Source organism: Myotis yumanensis, unplaced genomic scaffold (assembly GCF_028538775.1).
Source record: "Myotis yumanensis isolate MYYU_CA2020_CCGP unplaced genomic scaffold, mMyoYum1.0.hap1 SCAF_3, whole genome shotgun sequence".
Taxonomy (NCBI): Eukaryota; Metazoa; Chordata; class Mammalia; order Chiroptera; family Vespertilionidae; genus Myotis; species Myotis yumanensis.
Window position 1 is genome coordinate 209462240 of NW_027223754.1, and position 22691 is coordinate 209484930.

The 22691-nt window shown below is 38.9% G+C and overlaps 1 protein-coding gene across 4 annotated transcripts in view; it reads left to right on the top strand.

The window, feature by feature from the left end:
- Window positions 1-22691, top strand: part of TNRC6B (trinucleotide repeat containing adaptor 6B) — a 229884-nt gene that overhangs the window by 75211 nt on the left and 131982 nt on the right. The window contains exon 1 of one of the 4 annotated variants that reach the window (XM_070411171.1): window positions 7156-7401. The exons of the other annotated variants lie outside the window; for them this stretch is intronic. Coding sequence (XP_070267272.1) covers window positions 7397-7401 — 5 coding nt within the window. The 5' untranslated portion in view covers window positions 7156-7396. Of the gene's footprint in view, window positions 1-7155; window positions 7402-22691 lie in introns of those variants that run through there. 4 annotated transcript variants of the gene reach the window in all.

The window sequence follows — 22691 nt, forward strand, 5'->3', positions numbered from 1 at the left end:
ATTAATTAGAGATCTTAAAAAAATGGTTAAGATGAGAAATTTTGTTATGTTTATTTCACCACAATAAAAATAGAAAGATCATTTGGGCACAGTGTTAGGACCCCTTCTAGGGCTTTGGGAGAGAGAGCCCATGAAAGTGAAGAGTCCTACAGCTTATAGTAAGCTTCATTAGTTGCATATTAAAGCATCTGTTTTGACCAGGCTGATTTTGTCCTTCCTTCTAGTACAGCTTAACTGAGCTGTACTGTCTCCATTTTCTAATTCCTGTCTCTAATAGGGTGGAACCAGACAGTTAACAATTTATCTTACACTGTCTTGTGACTCTCCTGTGTATATGTTTTATCTCCCAATTATAGGATTTTAAGTGTTGTCTCTTTTTGTACCCTATAAATATCTAGGTTCATAGTATTCATCTTTTTACTTCTTTGCTTATTCATTTGGTTGTTCATTCAGCAAACATTAATTTAATTCCTCCTTAATACTAGATCCAGAAATAAAGACTACATACCCTGCCCCACATAGTTCAGAGGGGGAGGCACCAAGTAAATAGGTAACAATAGTGCTAGTGCTACCATAAAGATATGTTCTGGGTGACAGGAAGCACAGAGGAGGACACTGGAATCAAGCTGGGGTGTCAAGGAAGGCTCATTCCAAATGCAAACTTGATTTTTGAAGCCTGGTTCTAAAGAATTTAAGAATTTTAAAAATGTTTCCTAAAAAAGTCTGCTGGCATTCTAATTTCTAAATGTAACAAGAGTGTAAATGCTAACATTCTATTTTCCAACTACAGTCCAGAAATTTTGGGTTCTAGTTACGTTGGAGATTCGATGTAGTTTTAGCTACTATTTCCACCTCCTGACTTTGTTGGCGGTAAGAACCCTGGAAAAACTTAGCTCTTATATTTATGTTTTTTTCTTGTCAGCCTTCCTCCTCGCCATTGATAGTACTGAAGATGATAAGACTTAGAAAAGCCTTTGCCTTTCTTATATTCTCTACATGGCAAACTCCTACTTACTCTTTATGACTTAGTTCAAAATCTCATCTCTCCTGTGGTATCTTTCTTGACTCTCCCAGCAGTTAAGCCTTTGTATTCCTATAGTGTAACTGTCTCATATCTCTATTTATACTTTAATTATGGTACTTACCATGCTATATTTTAATTATGGATTTACATGCCTCTGTCCTTCAAGGCGTTAACATTCAGCTCTGTATCCTCCTGGGCCTGGTTCTAGTATAGTATATTATTATATAGTTGATGTTCAAAAAATAGTTTTTGACTGCATGAATGAATGGTGAGTCAAGTTTGTAGTCTTTTTTGTGTTTTAATTTATTGATTTTAGATAGAGGATGGGAGGGAGAGAGAGAAAAGAGAGAAACATTGATTTGTTGTTCCGCTTATTTATGCATTCATTGGTTGCTTCTTGTATGTACTGTGACTGGAGATCTATCTGGCTACCTTGGTGTATCAGGACAACACTCTAACCAACTGAACTACCTGGCCAGGGCCTGGAGTTTTATTTTTGCAAGTGTTGATTGACCTTACTATATTTCATGGTCACAGATTGTATTCCTAACAACAACCAATTATCTGATGATAGAATCACTGCTAGCTTCAAAATATGTTATGTACTTCTCTCTATCTCTACCACCTCCACCTGGTTCAGGCTACCCTCCCTCACCCAGATGGTGGTAGTCACCTTTCAACTTGTCTCTCTGCTCCTCCTCTTGGTCCTCTATAATGTATTCTCCACATAGAAGCCAGGATGAGCTTTTGAAAACATACAACTGATGTTTCTAAAGTGGTTGTAAGACCTCCATGGGTCTTTGGAATTCTTACTTTGGGAGGTTTTAGAGACTTTGTCCCACTTTATAGGAAACATTAAAAGGTACCCACATCCCATATGAAATATGTGGTTTCATTTATTTATTTTTGCTATCACACATTAAAATGATTGTACTATTTTGCTTCTGAAATTATTTGGCTACAAATAACTTACTTAAATTATAATTACCTAACATTTCTTAACAATTAACAAATTTAGAAATTTCTGCAAAGTGAGAATTGTTTTCAAATGTAATGAAATTTTATAAATGCTAAATTTAATAGTGAATAAAATTGCTGGTTTATATTTTGAGGACGTTTAAGCATTTGTTAATTTTTATGGTTATAATTTTCTTTTTGTATTTTGGACTTGCAAATGTATCCTTTCAGGTCCTAAACATTTTCCTAGTCCCTTGAAAAGCTTGTTGATCCTAAGTGTTAGGTAGAGGGTGAATAACAGATAAAATGGCACTGTTCACTCTCCTGCTTTAAAATTCTTCCGTGTCTTTCCACTGTCTTTAAAATAAAATCCTTACTGTGGCCTGCAAGATCCAGTATGATTTAGCTCCTCCTACCTTCTAGGGTTCATCTCATCCCTCTCTTTTCTGTTCACATGTCCTAGCCTCCTGGTTATCCATCCCTCTTATTCTTTGAACACTCAAGCAGTTGCTTTTCTTTTTTTTTTTTTTAATATATTTTTTTATTGGTTTTAGAGAAGAAGGGAGAGGGAGAGAGCGATATAAACATCAATGATGAGAGAGAATCATTGATCAGCTGCCTCCTGCATATCCCCCACTGGTGATCAAGCCTGCAACCCAGGCATGTGCCCTTGACCAGAATCGAACCTGGGACCCTTCAGTCCACAGGCCGATGCTCAATCCACTGAGCCAAACCAGCCAGGGCCAAGCAGTTGCTTTTCAACTCAGCTTAAGTGCCCCTCCTGAGAACCCTTCCCTAACCACCTTATCTAAAGGGAGCCTCCCTCAGTTATTCCATATCCCATCAAACTCTTTATTTTCTTCCCAGTGACTTCTTTTTCCCATGAGGATGTTGGCTACATGTGGGCAAGAACCTTTCCTATCTGGTTTATTGCTGTGCCCCCAGCACCTACCAGAGTCAGACACATAGAAAGCACTTAGTACATACCTGTTGAACAGATGAAGAGTTACGTTAATAGATTTTGTAATTTAACCATCCTTGAATTTTTGGTAAAAACACTATGTGGTCATAATATGATCTTAAAACTGATAAACTCAATATGCAAATATTTTACTTAAGATTTCTGTATCTGTCTTCACAAGTGAAGATTGGTCTGTAGTTTTATTCTTTTGTACTAACTTAGTCCAGATGTGTATCAGAAATATGTTAGCCTCATAGGAGAAACTAGGAAACTTTCCCTTTTATATCTATAAATTTGAGAACAGGAGGGATAGATAACATGGAGAATTATTTGTTTGATAGAAGTTTGGTAGACTTCATCCAGAAAACCATTTGTGCCTCATGTAGTTTTAATATTTTACAAATTTCTGATATAGGTTTTTGTCATTTTCACAACTTTTTGTTTTTTAATCCTCATTCAAGGACATGCTTAGAGAGATGAAGGGGAGAGAGACAGAGGGAGAGGGAGAGGGAGAGAGACCAGAGATATGTATGAGAGACATATCAATCAGTTGCCTTCCATATGCTCCCTGACTGGAGATTGAACCCGCAATCCAGCTATGTGCTGTGACTGGAAAACGAACAGGCAACCTGTCGGAGCACAAGACAAAGCTTAACCAACTGAGCTACTCCGGCTGTGCTCATAACTTTTCTTGAGTTGATATGGCACTTTCTATTTTCCGTGACTGTCATCTATTTTATTTAATCTTCAAGTTTATTGACACAAAGTTATGTGTAATTCTCTCACAATTAAAAAAGAATCCTCTTCAAATCTGTAGTTATAAAGCCCCCTTTCTCAGTCCTACTTTTCATGTATGACTTCTCTTTTTTTAAATTGATAATATTTTCCAAAGGATTATTTACTTTTACTTATTTATTTTTAAACAAAAAGGTTTCTGGGATTTTTTCAGCCAGTCTACTCTTTTTTTAAAAAATGATTGTTTATGCTTTTATCATAAATTTCTCTTTTGAGTTTGTTACTTGTTTACTGGGCTTTTGAGTTAAATGTTCAGTTTATATTTTTCAATCTGTTTCCTAATAAAAATATTTTAATAGTAGTATATCGTGATCAAAGATACCAAGTTTGAAAAAGGATACTTATGTGAGTGTATAACTTCTGTTTTTTTGTTTAAAAAAAGTAAATTTATTTTTTATTATTTCGTATCCTCATTTTGTAATAATATAATTTAAAAACAGAATCTAATCAATATGAAAAAAAATTACAATAAGTATATCACAGAGTCCAAAAATGTCTGAAAATATAGGGGAAATAGAGTATTTACTGCAGTTGTTTCTTTTAGATCAGTGGTTCTCAACCTTCCTAATGCCACAACCCTTTAATACAGTTCCTCATGTTGTGGTGACCCCCAATTTCATTGTTACAAATTGAACATAAAGCATAGTGATTAATCACAAAAACAATATGTAATTATATATGTGTTTTCCGATGGTCTTAGGCGACCCCGTGTAAGGGTCGTTCGACCCCCAAAGGGGTCGCGACCCACAGTTTGAGAACCGCTGTTTTAGATGAACAATTGGAACAATTGCTTTAAATTTAGAGGTATCTCACCAATAAATAAAGATGTTAGGATGTTCAAGAAAAAATATCGTTCATATTATTTGAAAATAGAACTAATATTTTGTTTTACAATGTGTCTATGTTTCCCAGCTTTGTACAGTTTGTTATTTAACACTTACATGGTAACACATATATGCATTCATACAGTAATATTCTGCACTGGGGAATGGAGACTTAGCAAAATTCAGTTTTATAAAGAGATCGTGTCCATCACAAATTGAAACAAGGCAGCTGTACAGTCTTCATGCATTTTAACATGTTAAGCATGCTCCACGTAAGTAAGCTTTCCGTAACTCATCTGGAAGGTATTGGAGGGATAAAAATAGACTAAGTATTCAAAATTTCCATCCTAGGAGTTTCCTGCTTTTGCCTACATCTCAATTGTCAGTCCAACTCCTGGCTCTTACTCCACGCAGAGCTGTGCAAAGACAGTGGGAGAATTTATACAATAAATATTCAAGCTGCCAGATCATCTAGGCATTGAACTCTGCCTTCCCTGAAACAGCTCCTTTCCTGTTCTATCGGAGTAAAAGGGAAGGTTGGAGACTGTATAAGGGCCCAGAAGCCAGGATGATGAATGTGGGATTTAGAAAGGGCTCATAGGTTCCTTTTTGAGGAATGTCAGGCTTACAGAATCCGTCAGTTCTCTGCTGGTTGGCATGGAAGATTACACTCGGTCAGTCTCAGTGCTGCGGCTCGCGAGCCACATGCGGCTCTTTGGCCCCTTGAGTGTGGCTCTTCCACAAAATACCGACTTCTGTGCATGGGCCACGAAGTTTCAATCGCATTGGACATGTGCGCCCGCACGTGGTATTTTGTGGAAGAGCCACACTCAAGGGGCCAAAGAGCAGCATGTGGCTCGCGAGCCGCAGTTTGCTGACCACTGGTCTAGTTCATTTGGGAGAATCACACTGGAATCCCACCTGATCCGCTCTATCGACAGAGTCTAATAGGCACAGGGTACTTTCGCTCACTGGCTTTCATTTAGTTACTTTACCTCTTCAAGCAATCCTTAAACAAATAAATGGAGGCAAGTTTCCCTAATCGGTTTGGCTCAGTGGATAGAGTGTCAGCCTGTGGACTGAAGGGTCCCAGGTTCGATTCCGGTCAAGGGCATGTACCTTGGTTGCGGGCACATCCCCAGTAGTGGGTGTGCAGGAGGCAGCTGATCAATGTTTCTCACTCATCGATGTTTCTAACTCTCTATTCCTCTCCCTTCTTCTCTGTAGAAAATCAATAAAATATATATTTTTTAAAAAATAAATGGAGGCAAGTTTCTGGAAACTGTGATTTTCATTCCTTATATTTGGGTGGCACATATCTTCCTGTTCAACCCAGGACTTCCAAATGGAGGTCTAATTCATTTATTTACCTTTTTGGGGCTTGGTGTAGGGCTTCACACAGCCATGAAGGAAGATGTGGTGCTTATTTATCCTTATATATACTGGGGAAGACCAGCAGTAAGCACATTATTTCATAAATAATAAATTGTTGTTATGACCAATGCTATGAGGTAGTAAAAGATATTATGGGAGTGTTGAACAGGAAGGCTGGTCTAGACTGGGAAGAACAAGGAAAGTTTTCCCAGGGCAATGACTTACTTTTGAGATGACAAGGATAAGATGAACTGGGGGGTGGGGGTGGGGGGAGTCATGTTTTAGAGCTGAAAGGAACCTAAGATACCATCTAGTGATGGCTTATCCTTACATTCTACAAATGAGAAGATCAAGGCCCAGGGATAGAAGCACTTGCCTCACTGAAGTTACACAGCCCGTTAGCCCCAGGGCCAGAGACACAAACGCAGTGTGGGTTTCTTAGGTGATTAGAACTCTAGAAGCATATAGCAAGAAGGGACCTAGGATGGGGGAAACAGGCAGGTTTTTAATTCAGTGCTTACTCCATGTCAGCTGCAGAGCTACTTCCTCAGGTGGGGGAGTAGATCCATAATGACTCAGATCTGGCTTATCCTAGACCTAGAGGATCTCTGTTATGCTGTAGCGTAGTTTTTATTTGGGGTGGTGGGAGGAGGGACCCAAAACGATTAATGTGTAGTTCATTTGGGAAGCCAGTCCCTGCTCTGCAGCTGTTCAGCTGTGTGATTTGGGATAAGTTACTTAACCTCTCTGAATTGCCATTCTCAATTTTTACTTTGGTATATTTACTTCCCTTCTTTTCCTATTCATTTTAGGAGCTTGCTAGAGATCAGTCGTGCCCTATATTTCACCTTGATCTTTAAAAACTAAAGTCTCATGTTTGGGTAAAGCATTGTTTAAGCCCCCTTTTAAGGAGCAGTTTGCCAGCCTGTGCTTGCCCAGACATCTCGGGAATAACTGTAGCAAGCGAGCCAAGCTCCAGGATCTACAAGAATCGTTAGCAACTGAGCATATTTCTATAAACTAATAAAGGTTTTTATATTTTGTTCATCTGTTACCCCTGTGCTGTTGCCACTTTCACATGCAGTGTGTGTAGGCGGAGAGTATGAGATAACAGCTTCACAAATGAGAGTGGAAAAGGGCCGCTTTCCCTTTAAGGCAGTTTCATCCCCAGCTCCCTCCCCTTTCCTGATTGACAAATCTACCCGAAGTCACATGATCCGCCTCTATTTGAAGGTCACAAAAAGCTGCTTCCTTTAGAGACAGAGGGGGGAGAGAGAGAGCAAGCGGGAGAGTGAGTGAGAGTTAGTTCAAGCCAAAATGGCCGACAGAGTCTCTGCTGGTTTCTGAATATTTAAAATACAAATACAGATAGACAAAAAGAAATCCTTTTTTGGACCTTTTTTCATTTCCATTTCTACCTTGTATGCCTCAATTTGCTGGATTTAAGCACTGCTGCACTTTATGAGGTTGGTACATATTTTCAATTTTTTAAAACCAATTGATTTATATGGATTTTGTCTAACCGTTTTCACTAGTGGTGTTGCAAATCGACATTTGTCTAGCATGGAGACTGGCTTCAGACATTTCGTGAATCTGTGTAAATCAGACCCGTGATGTACTTTTGGTTCGGCGTTTTAGAAATGGAAAAGCCTTGGTAAAATATTTAGATTTTGAATTGATTTAATTGCACTTTTAATGTCTGCGACTCTTGTCATCGTTTCTGTCTTGCCAATAAAATAAGCTGTGAGTAATTGGAAATTTAATATTTGGAAATGGGTTTTTAAAAAACACAGACCTCTCCCTGTCCCCTTAAATCTGCTGCAAAAATTTGCATAAATATAAATGGGTTTGCATTCTTTCGGCTGCTAAGGCCGACAAAGGATCTGGGAGGGCAAGCACTACAACAGGGAAGCCTTTTTTTTTTTTTAAAGGTAGGCCATCCTTCCTAGAGAGATATAAAACCTAAAATAAGACCTGATACATTTTAGACATCAGGCGGGGGGCAAGTGAGCACCGGGAGGTTTGGGGTTTGTAGATTCCCCTGCTTGCAAACCTCCGGAGCAATGTGTGGATCGCCCCTCTGCTCTCTGCGCGCGCTCGTGTGCACTGGGTTTCTCTGTGTTCTCAAATGTGCAGCCAGATGCGCTGTTATTTTGATCGTGGTTTGAACCAAATGGTAGGACTATCTTGTAAACACAGTGTTTTAAAAGATATAAACAGCTATTCACCCCGATGAAGAATTATTTCTTTATCAGTTTCTCCCTAGGGATTAGCCTTCTCCATTTCTCACGGATTACATTTATTGTTTAATTTTATACAGATGAACTGGGCTTTTCAGCACAAATTCAGCATCTGTTTGTGCGGTGGCCTGTTTTGGTCGTTTCCATTGTGAATTGGTCATTGAGGGTCATATAAATAATTAGCTGTGTACGTACATATGTTAGTTACTCCTGAAACTGTGCAGTGCCCTGAAGTTAAATTCCTTTACTCTAATGCAGGATTCTAGAAAGCCTCGGAGCAGAGAGGGAAGAAAGCTGAAAACTTGCTTTCTCAGAGCCACCTCCCCCTATCATTGTGAGAGTGTGATGTAATGCTTCTCGGTCTGGTGGGCTGAAAGGATGTAGTTTGTGCTGTGGCGGGTAAATTGCCCCCACCCCTGGAGTAAATTACCCCACTCCCTCAGCACATCCCAGGCTCTGAGAGGCCTTGTTTTCTTTTCTTTTTTTACCCCCCGGCCTAGTTTGTATCCTGATTTATGCCTGGGAATATTGGCATGAGAAAGAGACTGTTCTTCTAAATCTGTTACAGAGTATAGTTTAGAAAGGCATTTAAAATATGCAAATTGGTTGAGTTGTCATAATCCCCATCATTAAATATGTAGAGTTGGATTAAAGCTAATTAGACATAAAAGGAATAATTTTAATCAGAAGGGAGCATTGGTTGTATTTTTTTTGTTCCTTTTTAATTAATCTAATTACAAGGTGCTTGCTGGGCCTGAAAGTGTTAAAAAATGGAAAAATTGCTGGACCATTTTGAAAATTTGACAGTCTAGAAGAGGGTGTGTAGTGCTTTCAAAAGCTTTATTCACTGTAAAAATGGATTGGCCTCTTGTGCTGAAAATGGCCTGTTTCTTTGGACAATTGTGTGTAGATGAAGGGACTTTCACGCTAATTTAACAAAAAGACTTTCCATTTGAATACATAAAGATAATTAAAGCGCTCTGTCTCTAAAGAGCAAGTATTTTATTATTTTTCTAAAACTAATGTTATTAGTAGTAGAAATAAGTAGAGAAGTTAAGTGATGGTTTTAAATTCAGTGTAAATTTTTTGGGTAATATAAGTTTAGCTTTTGTGTAAGAAGGATTGGAAACATTACATTAGAGAGGTAGTCTGGAACGAATTTGTGTCTTTAAAAAATTTTTTTACAGTTTCAGTTTAAAGGAAAAACATAGACTTTACCATAGTGATAGAGTGTTGCTTTGTGGTGGACCTAAGGAAAATTAGAGCTCTGATTTTGCTTGTGTTTATCTGAAAATGAAAGTGCTTATTTGGGGCTTTACTTGTTAGGTGATTCATTTTACATCCATTTCCTAAGTTCTTACAGAAGAGTAAGAAAAACCTAGGCTTTCCATGTTTTGCCATTAGCTTGTTTTTTGTTTTGTTTTTTTTTTGTGGACTGTTAGCTTGTGAATAGCAGGTTAACTCAGTTTGCAGAGCGGAGGAACCAGAAGCACTCTAGAGTGTCTGCTCTCTAGGCAAGAAAGAGAATGATATAATGAGCGTAAACAGATACCATCTAATTCTCTGAAATGTTTTTATAAATATTCTTTTCTCTGAGACATTGAAAAGTGAGATAAATAAGACGTGCTTTCAGGTATGTTAATAAGCATTATGTCTCTGGTGAGTTTCAGAAACTCAGCTGCCATTTTGGATTTAAGTTTCTGCAGAGCCAGTCCTTATGGCACAACAAAACTATGGTAATTCAGAAGCAAGTGAAAATGAGTAATAAATCAAGTGTGCAAATGGGTAGTATCTAATTTGTGCCTTTCATTGAAGTTGTCTTTCTGTCAGTAGTGTGAGATGAAGCTTTAAGAACTTCAGAAATGTGGCTGATGTTATGAAGAACAAAATCCAGGGATATTAGAACTGGCTCTGTTGTGGTTTTTAAAATGAGATGGCATATGCAGAGGAAGTTTTTTACTGGAGAAAATGAACATGATCCTTACTAGTTTCCCCCCTGCCCCATCCATCTTCTGCTGAGTCTACTTGTGATGTTGTAGTAATATCATTCACAACGCTGCTCTGTCTCACAAAAAAAGTGTCACAGATTCCTTATTCAAATTTTACTGAAACTTCACAAAAATTGGTAGCGCTTAATCTATCAGAAGTTGTACCTTATTTTTAAACTGTTTTTTAGCCCTTCCATCTGGGTGCCAGAGAGGAAACACTGGCAACTTTGATATATGGTGCAAACTCAACTCTGTTGTTCAGCTTTGAATGGCCATTTGTTATTCTCTATCACCACTAAGACAGTCCTTTAAAAATAAACCTCTTAAAATTGAAGCAGAAGCTTGTAAGGCTTTTCCAGCTCTTCAACTCTGCTAGAGACATTAAAAGAGTGATGTGATGATGAGCCCTTCAGGTTCTGCAGAGTGGGCCTAGCAGGTAACAGTAGTAAGGGGTGGGTCTCACCCTATCCAACTGCTCCATGACTGAAAGGTTTTGAAGAAATTTAATTTTTGTAATTCAGTATAATCATTGACCTTTTGCACTGTAAACTGGACAAGGCCTAAGACAGTACAGATGCATGTTCTTTGTCCCTTCCCTCAAGGGGTACCAATCTAGCAAGGGAGATACGCAGGTAAAGAGGTCAGCAAGGTGCTGTGCGTGCAATAGTTAGAATAATACTTGGTACAGAAGTGTCCACAGTGTCTGCATTAGGTGAATCCTTATGTAAAGAAGCCAAATAATTACCCCTTACTAATTTTTAGTCATCATTTGGATATTAGATTTTCTTTAAATGAAACTTGTGACTTAAAGATGTTTCAGACTGTTGGCAACATAAGCTAATTGTTTCCTAGTACAGTCTTATTCCTGGATTTACACTAATCCGACTTCCCTCACCTGCTTCTTGTGATTAAGACTGGTGTTAGAGTGAAGTTGGGTGAATTGAAGCCACTTGGCCCGAAAAGGGATTTAACCCATGATAGTGACAGTTCAGCATGTCCTTTTTTCTTCCTTTATATGTTCATTCAGCAGTCACTTAATGATCCCTGGTGTGTGTCACGTGCTGTTGTAGGTGCTGGGGAATCCAAGAATTAATTTGATTGGTCTATTGCCTTAAACAGCCATTTGGTTCATGTGGAAATGTTTGCCATCTGGTAACCATCTAACCTGCTTTGGGTTATGACTAGGATAAGGCTATCGTTCCTTTCACATGATGGCCACTTTACTAATAATTGGGAAGTGAATGATAATTTTTGCTTCTAGTAGCTTCTAGAGACTTCCATTTAAGGTTTGACCAGATAGTCACTTTATCCATTTTCTTTAACTCTACATAAGTATCTCCTCAAAATTATCTTTTGAATTATCTCTGAGAACCTCAAATCCTAAGTCACCTCCCTAGTTACTCTATAACATTCCTCAGTTTTGCATTTTAATACCCCTTAATTGTATCACCATCTGAAATTACATTATTTGTCTATGGTGCATCAGTCCCCACTAATCCATAAGCTTTCTTCAGAGCAGACTGTTTTTCTTATTGCTCAATCCCCAGCATATAGAATAGGGCTCAGCAGGAGTAAGTGCTCAGTAAAAATGTATGAGTTAGAACTGAGTTATAAGGTCACCAGGACCAGCTACGTGACCATAAGCCCCTGTTTCTTTGTCAGTAAAATGGGGCTAATACATTGTGAAGCAGAAAGGAAATGCTGAAAGGAAGGGCCAGCACCTAGTCTTATTGCTTAGTAAGTGTTTCCTTCCCCTTTGTTAAATAAACCAGAAAGGCTTTTATGGCCCCCACAGATACGTCCATTCTTTCTCATGACTCCCAGGATCATGAAGCTTGTGCACTGATTGCACTGAGCTTCAGCCTGGACAAGGACAGGAGTAGGGCTGAGCCTTTTCTCTTTATTATGGTCTGATATCTCTTCAGGCGCTGCTGCTGTGGTCTATCTACTTTTGCTTGGCTGCTTTTCATACATTCTGTGTTTTGCATCAAAAGTTTCAAATGAATTGGCCTAAGAGTTTACAAGGCAAAGGAGAACATAAAATACAGTGTCTTTTTTTTTCCATTTTGATTATTCTAAGCTTACTCATGTAAATTCTATTTAACCAAACTATTAATAGTTTTGACTTAAAAGACAGATAAAATAAAAATGTAGATCAATTGCCCACTTTATACAATGCTGTTGAATTATAGATGATACAGAAATGAATTTCATTCATTGACCTTGGAATTTGTGGTGTGTGTTTTTAAACAGAAAATTATTATATATTTATTCATTGATTCAGTAAATAATTCTTGAGTATATTACCTGCCACATATTGAGATGAGTGTAGGAGCAGCATGAAGCTTTTCTTCAGGCACCATTGCTGAAGTTAGAAAGAATATGAATGCATGGTTAGCCAGCACCTGGGTTATTGGGTGATTATAAAGGAGGGGCACACAACCCTACCAGCTTGTGCAAGAGCCCTGAGGCAAGCGAGGACATTGGAATATTTGGAAGACTGCATATGGAGTACTTGGACATGGTTCAAGTGTGAGGTGTGTAAGGGCAGGGATGATCTGGGAAATAAGAAGTGAAGCTGAGAAGGTAAACACTGGCCAGATGCAGTGGAGTCTACAAGCCATGTTTGGAAATCTTTAACTTGAGAATAATTGAAGGCTTTTCAGCATGAATTTCACCTGTTCAGAATGAATTTTAAAAGATGACGCTAGTTGTACTATAGAAAGTGGTTAGAGGATTGAGTATAAGACCAGTATTGCAGTAATCCCAGGTAATAGTGGCCTGGATTGACAGCGAAGTTGGGAAGAAGTGGATAAGTGCAGAGATGTTTAGGTAGAAGATTTCACAGCACCTGATCATTGAGTTTGAGAAGGTGTGAGTTGGGGAAATTAAAGATTAATACCTCTGTTTCTGGCCTGGGCTATTGATGGTATGGTGGTACCATTTACTGATATAAGAGACAAATGCCGGGTTGAGATGAGTTTAATTTTGGAGTTACTGAATCTTGGGACATCTAAATGAAGGTCTGGAGTAATTAGATAACTGGCTAGAGATAAAGATTTATCCATAATCCCAAGTTTACCAGGATTTTCCTTTTTTAAGTTGATTTCTTTGGTAAAATGTCCAAAGATGGCAATGTGCAGTGCAAGGTGCTATCGGGTGCTGTTAAGGGGACACAATTTTATAGAGAAGATAAGGCCACATACTCATGACCACAGTGGTTGCCATGAGAAATACTAAAGGAGTTTGCGGGTAGAGAAACACTGATGTTAGCTGGGTTGATCAGAGAAGGCTACAGCGGTTCTCAACCGGTGGGTCGCGACCCCTGAAAATACATCCTGCATATCAGATATTTACATTATGATTCATAACAGTAACAAAATTGCAGTTATGAAGTAGCAACGAAAATAATTTTATGGTTGGGGGTCACCACAACATGAGGAACTGTATTAAAGGGTTGCGGCATTAGTAAGGTTGAGAACCACTGCAGCCTTTATGAGGACCTTGTGTTTGAGCTGAGCCTTAAAGTTGGAGCAGAATTGTATAGAGTGGACTTTGAGGGCAGGACATCTGGCTAGAGGATTAGTTGTATTCTAGGAGATTGAATGCGTGTAAGAGTGCTGGGGCGCCTGCTGAGTAGTTTGGATTGCCATGGTAGACAGTGGGAACCTGTTAAAAGTCTGACAGCAACATGATCAAAGTGGTCATTTTGAGAATACTAATATGGCAGTGGGCAAGAGGAGGACTGGGAGGTGAGAAGACAACGGGAAGAATTTAGAGTTAGGCCAGTTAGGAGGCAATGGCAAAAAGGACTCTTACGGAAGGGCCTTGGAAGGAAACCTGACTTGGTATGGTGAGCACACAATATATAGATGATGTATTTATAGACTTGGACAACTGAAACGTATATAATTTTATTAACCAATGTCACCCCAATAAAGTCAATAAAAAGTTTTTAAAAATTAAAATAAAAAAAATGTAAAAGAAAGAGCCTGCTATAAGACTACGGCAGTAGGCTAGAAAAGGGATCAGACTCCAGGTTTTCAAGGTGAATGATGGGAATCTTCAACAGAAATGAAGATGAGGAATTCCAGTTTAGATATTCCAGAAATGAAGATGAGTTTAAGAAGTTGGTGGTACTTCCAAAGGGATCTGTTTAGTAAGCAGCTGGCATTGTGGAGCTGAAGCTTGAGAAAGGGGTCAGAAGTGGAGATAAAAGAATTGGAAGTCATCCACTTCCAAGTGATAGTTGAAGCTGAGAGTGGATGAGGTCACCATGGAAGTGTGGAGAATGAAAAAGAGAATTGAGAACTAGGCCTTGGGGACAGGAAGAGAAAGCGGACCTGGGAAAGGATGAAAAGAAAGGTAGTTGTGTAGGACAATCAGTAATAGTTACTGAAAATGAGGGAAGGTCTTCTCAATCCCAGATGTGGTCAGCAGGTTTTGATGCTCCACAGGAAGAACAGTATTTGATTATGGCACCGTTTCTGAACCTGGTGTTAGGACATATTCCAGTGGGAAAGGTTTGGGAACCATTATTAGGTTACACCAACGCCATCTAATAGAAATAGAATGTGAGCCACATGTGTTATTTTACATTTCCCAGGAATCATATTTTTAAAAGCTAAAAAGAGCCCGGCCAGTGTGGCTTAGTGACGACTTATGAACCAGGAGGTCATGGTTCGATTCCAGGTCAGGGCACAAGCCTGGGTTGAGGGTTTGATCCCTGTTGGGGAGTGTGCAGGAGGCAGCCAATCAATGATTCTCTGTAGTCCTTGATGTTTCTATCTCTCTCTCTCCTCTCTTCCTCTCTGAAATCAACAAAAAAAATTTTTTTTAAAAGGTAAAAAGAAACAATTGAATTTAATTTTAATACCTATTTTGTTTAACCCAGTATGCACAATATTGTCAATTTAATACATAATTGATTTTTAAATATTAATAAGCTATTTGACATTTTTCCATACCAAGTCTTTGAAATCAGGTGTGTATTTTATGCTTACAACACATTTCAGTTTGAACATGAAGTTTTTATTGGAAATGCTTGATCTGTATTTAGAGCTCATAAAATTTACAATTGCAAAATTGCATTCACATATCAAAGTTTTTCCAAACATACTAATGTTTTCCAGTAATGGAAATAAGTATCAACTTTAAATTTTAAGTTAATTAAACTAAAATAGAATTGAAAATTCAGTTACTCAGTCATTGTAACCTCATTACAAGTGCACATTAGCCATATGTGGCTACCAATTTGGATAGCACAGGATTATGCAAAGTAAAATAGGTTACCTTACAGCTGATGTGTACTTTGAAAATAGCCAAAGCATCACAAAGCATTTCACAGGATTGGTATTTCTTGGAACACCTATTTGCTTATGCTAATGGTATTTTTAGAATTGGAAGGGTCAAATCCTAATTTTGCATATGAGGAGATGAACTTTTTATGAAAGTGCACTGATTGCAGCATTTAAGGCAGGAATTAAAAAATGTTTGGCTAAGATCAGCAGGGTGGTACATTGGTAGAAATTCTTAAAACATATCAGTTTGTGTCATAGTACAGAAATATGCTAGATGCAAATGCTTAGATTTTAAAACAGATTCAGTTGGAGGGGTGGGAGCAACTTGTGGAATCAGTGAGATGGTGCTCCAGGTGGGGAGATAGGAAATTAGAGTTCGAATGTTCAAGAAGCTTTCAGTCAGTGGTCCCAGCCTTTCCCCTTATATATATTTTCCCACCCACACTACAAGACCAAAGGGCTAGTTATTTTGTGCTTGAATCTCTCTTCTTTTTGGTGATAAGCAGGCTGCTTGGTCTTAGATTAGTAGACTCATTTTGTATTTCTTGCTATCCTGGGCCAGTACAATATTTACTAAATATGGGTGGTTTATAAAAAGCAGGTTCAGAGATTTTAATTTAATCATCTCATTGGTTTAAACTGCTTTGTAGTTACTAATTAGACCTTCCAAGAACAGGTATACCTTGTTTTATTGTGCTTAATTTTATTGTGCTGCACAGATGTTTTGTCTTTTTACAAATTGGAGGCAAGACCCTCCACAAACTAAAGGATTACAACTTGCTTTATTGTAAGATTCCCTTTATTGTTGTGGTCTGGAATCAAAACCTGCTATGTCTCCAAGGGATGCCTGTAATAACCAGTAAATCGAGAAATGATCTTGAATTGTGCTTGGATCTAATCCTTGTTCACATTAGAGAGTAAGTGTTGGTTTTGGTTGCTGCATAATTTCATTTTAGCTCAGAGAGGAGCTTATTTTTCTATGAATTGCCCTCTAAGAGTTTGGGGTATCAGCTATTCTGTGAAGTGAAGTGTTGGTTGTTGCTTTTTAAATCCGTATGGAAATTTCTTACACTTTTGCTTTCCTTTAGAAGTACATTTTGATTTGCTCTTTATGCCGTTGTTAAAACCAGACTGTATAGTGGTGGGTTTAAAACCTTTAATGTTTTAATAAGGAGACCTAGCAGAAGATTCCTCACCACCTCTCCCGAGAGCCCAGAGTGGCAAGTCTTTTAACTCTTAGTGCCATTGTTTCTTTTACCGCTTTGCTTACAGAAAATAATTGCTGTTCTTTTTATACCAAGAAGTTCCTGTTTATAAGCTGAAGTTAGAAAATAATTGGATAGAACAGTGGCTTTCAAACTTTTTTATTGGACCTACAATAAGATAATATGCATTGAGACCTTGTACATACATGAATACATAAATATACACTGAAGCAAACGTATCTACCTTCTGATATGTAATGTATTTTGATATATTCTGTTCAAGTCCATTTTGTAAAACAAACAAAACAAAAAGAACTGATTATCCTAACGAACTAAATTGATCAATGATTCATCAATGGTTGTCTCACTGAGGATTTAAGACTTATGAGTGGTCATATTCCAGGATGTGATTCCCAGTTTTGCTGGTCTTGAAAATCAAATTTATCAGTCTATTCAGTTACCACACCAACCAAATTTATAAGTGATTTTTTAAAAAATGTTAATTTATTGCTTCAACATGTTGGAGATGGATATATGTATATATTTTTAAAAATTATTTTTATTGATTTCAGAGGGTTAGGGAGAGAGAAACATCAATGATGAGGATCATTGATCAGCTGGGCCCCTTCCCCCCACATGTCCCCTATTGGGGATCAAGCCTGCAACTCCAGGCATGTGCTCTGACCAGGAATCAACCGTGACCTCCTGGTTCATAGGTCAACCCTCAACTACTAAGTCACACTAGCCCGGTGGAGATGGATATTCTTGATCAGAATGTTGTCATCCCTGCCCAAAGCATCCCATGTGGATCAAAAGTAGCTGGCTGTCCATATTGAGGAATGGATATATATATTTATATCTCTATCTATCTATATATATATATATCTCTATCTATCTATATATATCTCTATCTATCTATATATATATAATTTTTTCCTCCTCAGATTTTAGAGAAACTTAAATAGGAGACACTCTTCTACCAGATTATGTATTCTTTCTTGGAAAAGCCCAATAGAAAATACTGCCATACTCTTTTTTAGGAGGGGAATGTGCTTCCCCACCTCTTTTCCAGGTTTCATGAAGATGCGTCTATACTATTAACACATTCTGTTTTCAGACACATCATTTTATTAATTCCACTTGTTTGATGGGGTACTAATAGGTTTGCCTGCAAAGAGAAAAAAGGGTCTTTTCCTGATTAGGCTGGTCTTTGCTTGCTATAGGACTTACAGTGTTTAAGATGCTAATGTGCATTGGAAATCTTTTTTTTTTTTTAATTAAATCTTTATTGTTCAGATTACATTTGTTCCTCTCCTCCCCCCCCCCAACTTCCCTCCTCCCAGTTCCCGCCCTCACTCCCCACCCACTGTCCTCATCCATAGGTGCACGATTTTTGTCCAGTCTCTTCCCGCATCTCCCATTCCCCTTTCCCCCCCAAGAATAGTCAGTCCATTCCCTTTCTATGCCCCTGATTCATTATAATCACCAGTTCATTCTGTACATCAGATTATTTATTCACTTGATTCTTCGATTCACTTGTTGATAAATGCATGTTTGTTGTTCATAATTTGTATCTTCACCTTTTTCTTCTTCTTCCTCTTCTTAAAGGATACCTTTCAGCATTTCATATAATACTGGTTTAGTGGTGATGAACTCCTTTAGCTTTTCCTTATCTGTGAAGCTCTTTATCTGACCTTCAATTCTGAATGATAGCTTTGCTGGATAAAGTAATCTTGGTTGTAGGTTCTGGGTATTCATCACTTTGAATATTTCTTGCCATTCCCTTCTGGCCTGCAAAGTTTCTGTTGAGAAATCAGCTGACAGTCATATGGGTATTCCCTTGTAGGTAATTGAGTCTCTTTCTCTTGCTGCTTTTAAGATTCTCTCTTTGTCTTTTGCTCTTGGCATTTTAATGATGATGTGTCTTGGTGTGGTCCTCTTTGGATTCCTTTTGTTTGGGGTTCTCTGCGCTTCTTGGACCTGTAAGTCCATTTCTTTCACCAGGTGGGGGAAGTTTTCTGTCATTATTTCTTCAAATAGGTTTTCAATATCTTGCTGTCTCTCATCTTCTGGTACCCCTATAATTCTGATGTTGGTGCGTTTGAAACTGTCCCAGAGGCTCCTTACACTGTCTTCGTATTTTCGGATTCTTTTTTCATTTTGCTTTTCAGGTTGGGTGTTTTTTGCTTCTTCGCATGTCAAATCTTTGACTTGATTCTTGCGCTCCTCTGGTCTGTTGTTGGGTGTCTGTCTAATATTCTTTATTTCAGTCAGTGAATGCTTAATTTCTAGTTGGTTCTTTATCACAACATCGAGGGTCTCATTAGATTTCTTGAGGCTCTCATCAAGTTTATCGGCAGTTTCTAGCAAATTATTGCAAGCCCTCAAAAGTGCGTTTTTTAGCTCTATATCCTCCATTTCTGTCATTTTTTTTGTCTCCGCATTTTTTATGCTTTCTTGGTGCACCCCCATGTGGTCTTTGTGCGCAGTCTTGTTATAGTTAAGCCTTAATTGTTGTCGGCAATACTAGGGGTGAATTGACTTCCAGGCTAACTGGCTATGAGAGTCAGCTGTATCTGCAGTGGGAGAACTTTTGTGCTGAATCTCTAGGGCGGTGCTAATCTAGTCTTTGCCTGAGGCTATCCGGCAAATGCTTCTGTGCAGGGCTTGGGAGGGTCCGGTTGCAGGGGATCAACAGGGCGGGTGGAGGGAGCAGTTATGGCTGCTCTCAGTTCCGTCCCCAACAGGCCTGCAACCGCTGCAAACCTCGGAGAGAAAGCTGCCTTCCAGCTTCTCCTGTTTGAGTCTGGGTCCCTAGAGACTCGCCCGGATCTGGAGCTCAGAGTCTGAAACTCCCTCCCAATTGAAACCAACAACCGCGCCGTCCACTGCCGGCCCGCTCCACGCGCACCTCCGCACCTTAGTATTTTACCTCCGCACTGCGCCTCCTCTGAGTCTCGGTATGGATTTCTCTTTACTTCTAGTTGTAGAATCTCTCCTCAGCCAGCCTTCCTGTGGTTCTGGGTGATGTCCGTTCCGTCTTTTAGTTGTATTTTTGAATTGGTTGTTCGAGGCGGCAAACTCCAGCGTTAACCTATGCCGCCATCTTGGTTCCTCCGTGCATTGGAAATCTTAAGCAATGTGTAGATATAAAATCTTAATGTTCCAGGTGTTTGGTTTTTGTTCTTTTAGGCACAATTTGGGGGAAATGCGTGGTTAGCTTATTTCCCAAGTCTCTTCAGACACTTTAACATGTTGCTTCCCAGACTTAGGTTTTAGGGAACGGTAACATTGCAAAAGCAATATTGGGATCCAATATGAGTCACCAGTTTTAAATTTGCCAAGTGAAGGCATTTTTCAAACCCACTGTTTATTATAATAATCTCAAAGAAAAATTATAATAAAAGATATTGCAATAAATTGAATGTAGCTTTATGAAAACCATTACATAGGGAATATAGATCAGCACAGGTACTAAAGTTCAGCATTTGGGAAGCACATCCTAATTATAGACCGCCTCTTAGCATGTAATACAGTTAACTATGTGCTTGCTGGTTTTTATTAGTCTCACTCGTAGGAATAAACCTTACTTCATTATTTTCTGACTATAGTGATAGTGGTTTCAGTGACTCACTTTTAAAAATATTACTTTGTTCTCTCTGAATATACTGTAAACACATAACCAGTTCTACTTTAGTGTAAGAGAAAAAGCTAAAACAAGCCAACTCCATTATGTGCTGAGTAGTTGTAGAATCTAGCAAAGTTTATCTGATTTAATGAGATATAGTCAAGGTGATTATGTAAAAAGTGGCAAGTAGGTCACTAAATAATATTCCTTGCCTAGCCAGTGTGGCTCAGTGGTTAAGCATTGACCCATGAACCAGGAGGTCATGGTTCAATTCCCAGTCAGAGCACATGCCCAGGTTGTGGACTCGATCCCCAATAGGAGGCATGCAGGAGACAGCTGATCAATTGATGTTTCTATCTTTCTCTCCCTCTCCCTTCCTCTGAAATCAATACAAAAACATTTTAAAATAATAATATTACTTATGTTTTGCCAGCCTGTTGGCTCTCTATGAGTTATGAATAATGGCCATGGCAGATGTTCTGTTATATTATGTACATATTTATCTTCATGTCTACCATCCCACCCTCACATTTAAGTGACAGAGTCCTTAAATCTGGCAACCCACATCAAATGTCCACTCTGTCTTCATCAAGAGAAAATGCTTCTTAGATATACGCAGCTCACTTACCTGCCCCATCTGTGTTAATGCTGTCAGCAGTTTGTAGTTGTGGCAAGCCCTACAAGGGCTTTGACTCTCATGTGAAAAGGCCCTGGGGCAGAGAGGTTGGCGTTAGCAGTGTGTAGAGCGTTTGGAGGTAGTGACATGCTGGGTAGACTTGAGTGTGAGCAGAATATACTCGAAGTCCTGTGTACCTGGAAGTAGTTGTTTATTACATAGGTATTTAAGTAACAGACACTATATAGTGCTCAGAATACCAAGATATAAAAGACCCGCCTTTTATCTTTGGAACTAATGTAAATGGTCAGTGTGGTTGTCTGTAATAAAGATGGAAGTATGATGCCAAGGGATCCGAGAGGATGGAGAGAGAGGTCTAGGGCACTGGGGAAGTCTCCACCAAAGAGGAAGCCTCTGAGCTGGATCTTAGCGGGTAATTAGCAGTTGCTTGGTGAAGGGATGGTGAGTGAAATATGTAGTGGTTAAAAACCAAGGTTCTTAAGTCAAGGCAGCTATGTGATTAGGTCAGCCCAGTATTGGGCAAGAAATAGCTGTGTGCCTCAGCTTCATCACTAGGAAAATGGGGAATATACAATGTACGGACCTCAAAGAATAGTTGAGAATTAAGTGAGAATTTCTTTAAAGTGTTTAACATATTGTTAGGTGGCTTTCATTATTTATATTGTTAGCATTTTAGACAGAGGAAATAACATAAGGGCAAGGAGTTAGCGTCTAGGACAGTGATGGCGAACCTTTTGAGCTCGGCGTGTCAGCATTTTGAAAAACCCTAACTTAACTCTGGTGCCGTGTCACATATAGAAATTTTTTGATATTTGCAACCATAGTAAAAGATTTATATTTTTGATATTTATTTTATATATTCAAATGCCATTTAACAAAGAAAAATCAACCAAAAAAATGAGTTCGCGTGTTACATCTGACACGCGTGTCATAGGTTCGCCATCACTGGTCTAGGAGATTCTGAGAAACGGTGAGATACTAGTGGAACACAAGTGTAGGCTGTCTGGAGGAGAGTGGATAGGTTGGTTGAGTTTTGTATTTTAAGAAATTTGGAACTTATCAAGTAGGAAGCAGTTTTTAAAAAATCAATTTGTTGAGGGTTTGATAGAGGGAGAGATATTATGGGCAGACAGTTAAATCAAGAGGAGTGATTGGTGAACATCAACTAAGTCAGTGACAGTGAAGATGAAAAACCAGATTTTGGACTTCTGAAGTAAAATCCATTGGATATGATGAGAAAGAGGGAGGAGTTGAGGATAAGCCTCAGGCTGCGTGAATGGATGATGCTAACAGTTAGGGTAGGTATTCAGTGGGTGGAATAGGGGTTTGGAGTATGTAGTAGCGTGAGGATGGGGGCTCTGTTTTGCTTGAGGTGTGCTTTAGATGGTTGATGGACATTTACTACAACTTGGCAAGTGGAAATAAGCTCGAGAGAGAGAAATTTTGGAGACATTGATTTACATACAGAGATGGTCATCTAGGCCAGGGAAGTGACAGTGCATCCTGAGGGGAGTGGGATGAAACAGGAAAAGGGGTGGCGCAAGAGAAACCCAGACAGGAAGGAGTTTAGAGAAGTGTGAAGGATAGTCATCAGGGCCCTTGCCTCAGGGGGTTAGCTGAGATAAGCTCTAAATATGGGCAGTTAGGTTTGTCCATGGGTCTTCACTGGGGCCAGCAGCCCCAGCACATTGTTGTCCATCCTGTTTGTCACTGCCACATTGGGAAATCTCCCCTTGGACTCTTGGGTCTCTTTTGTCA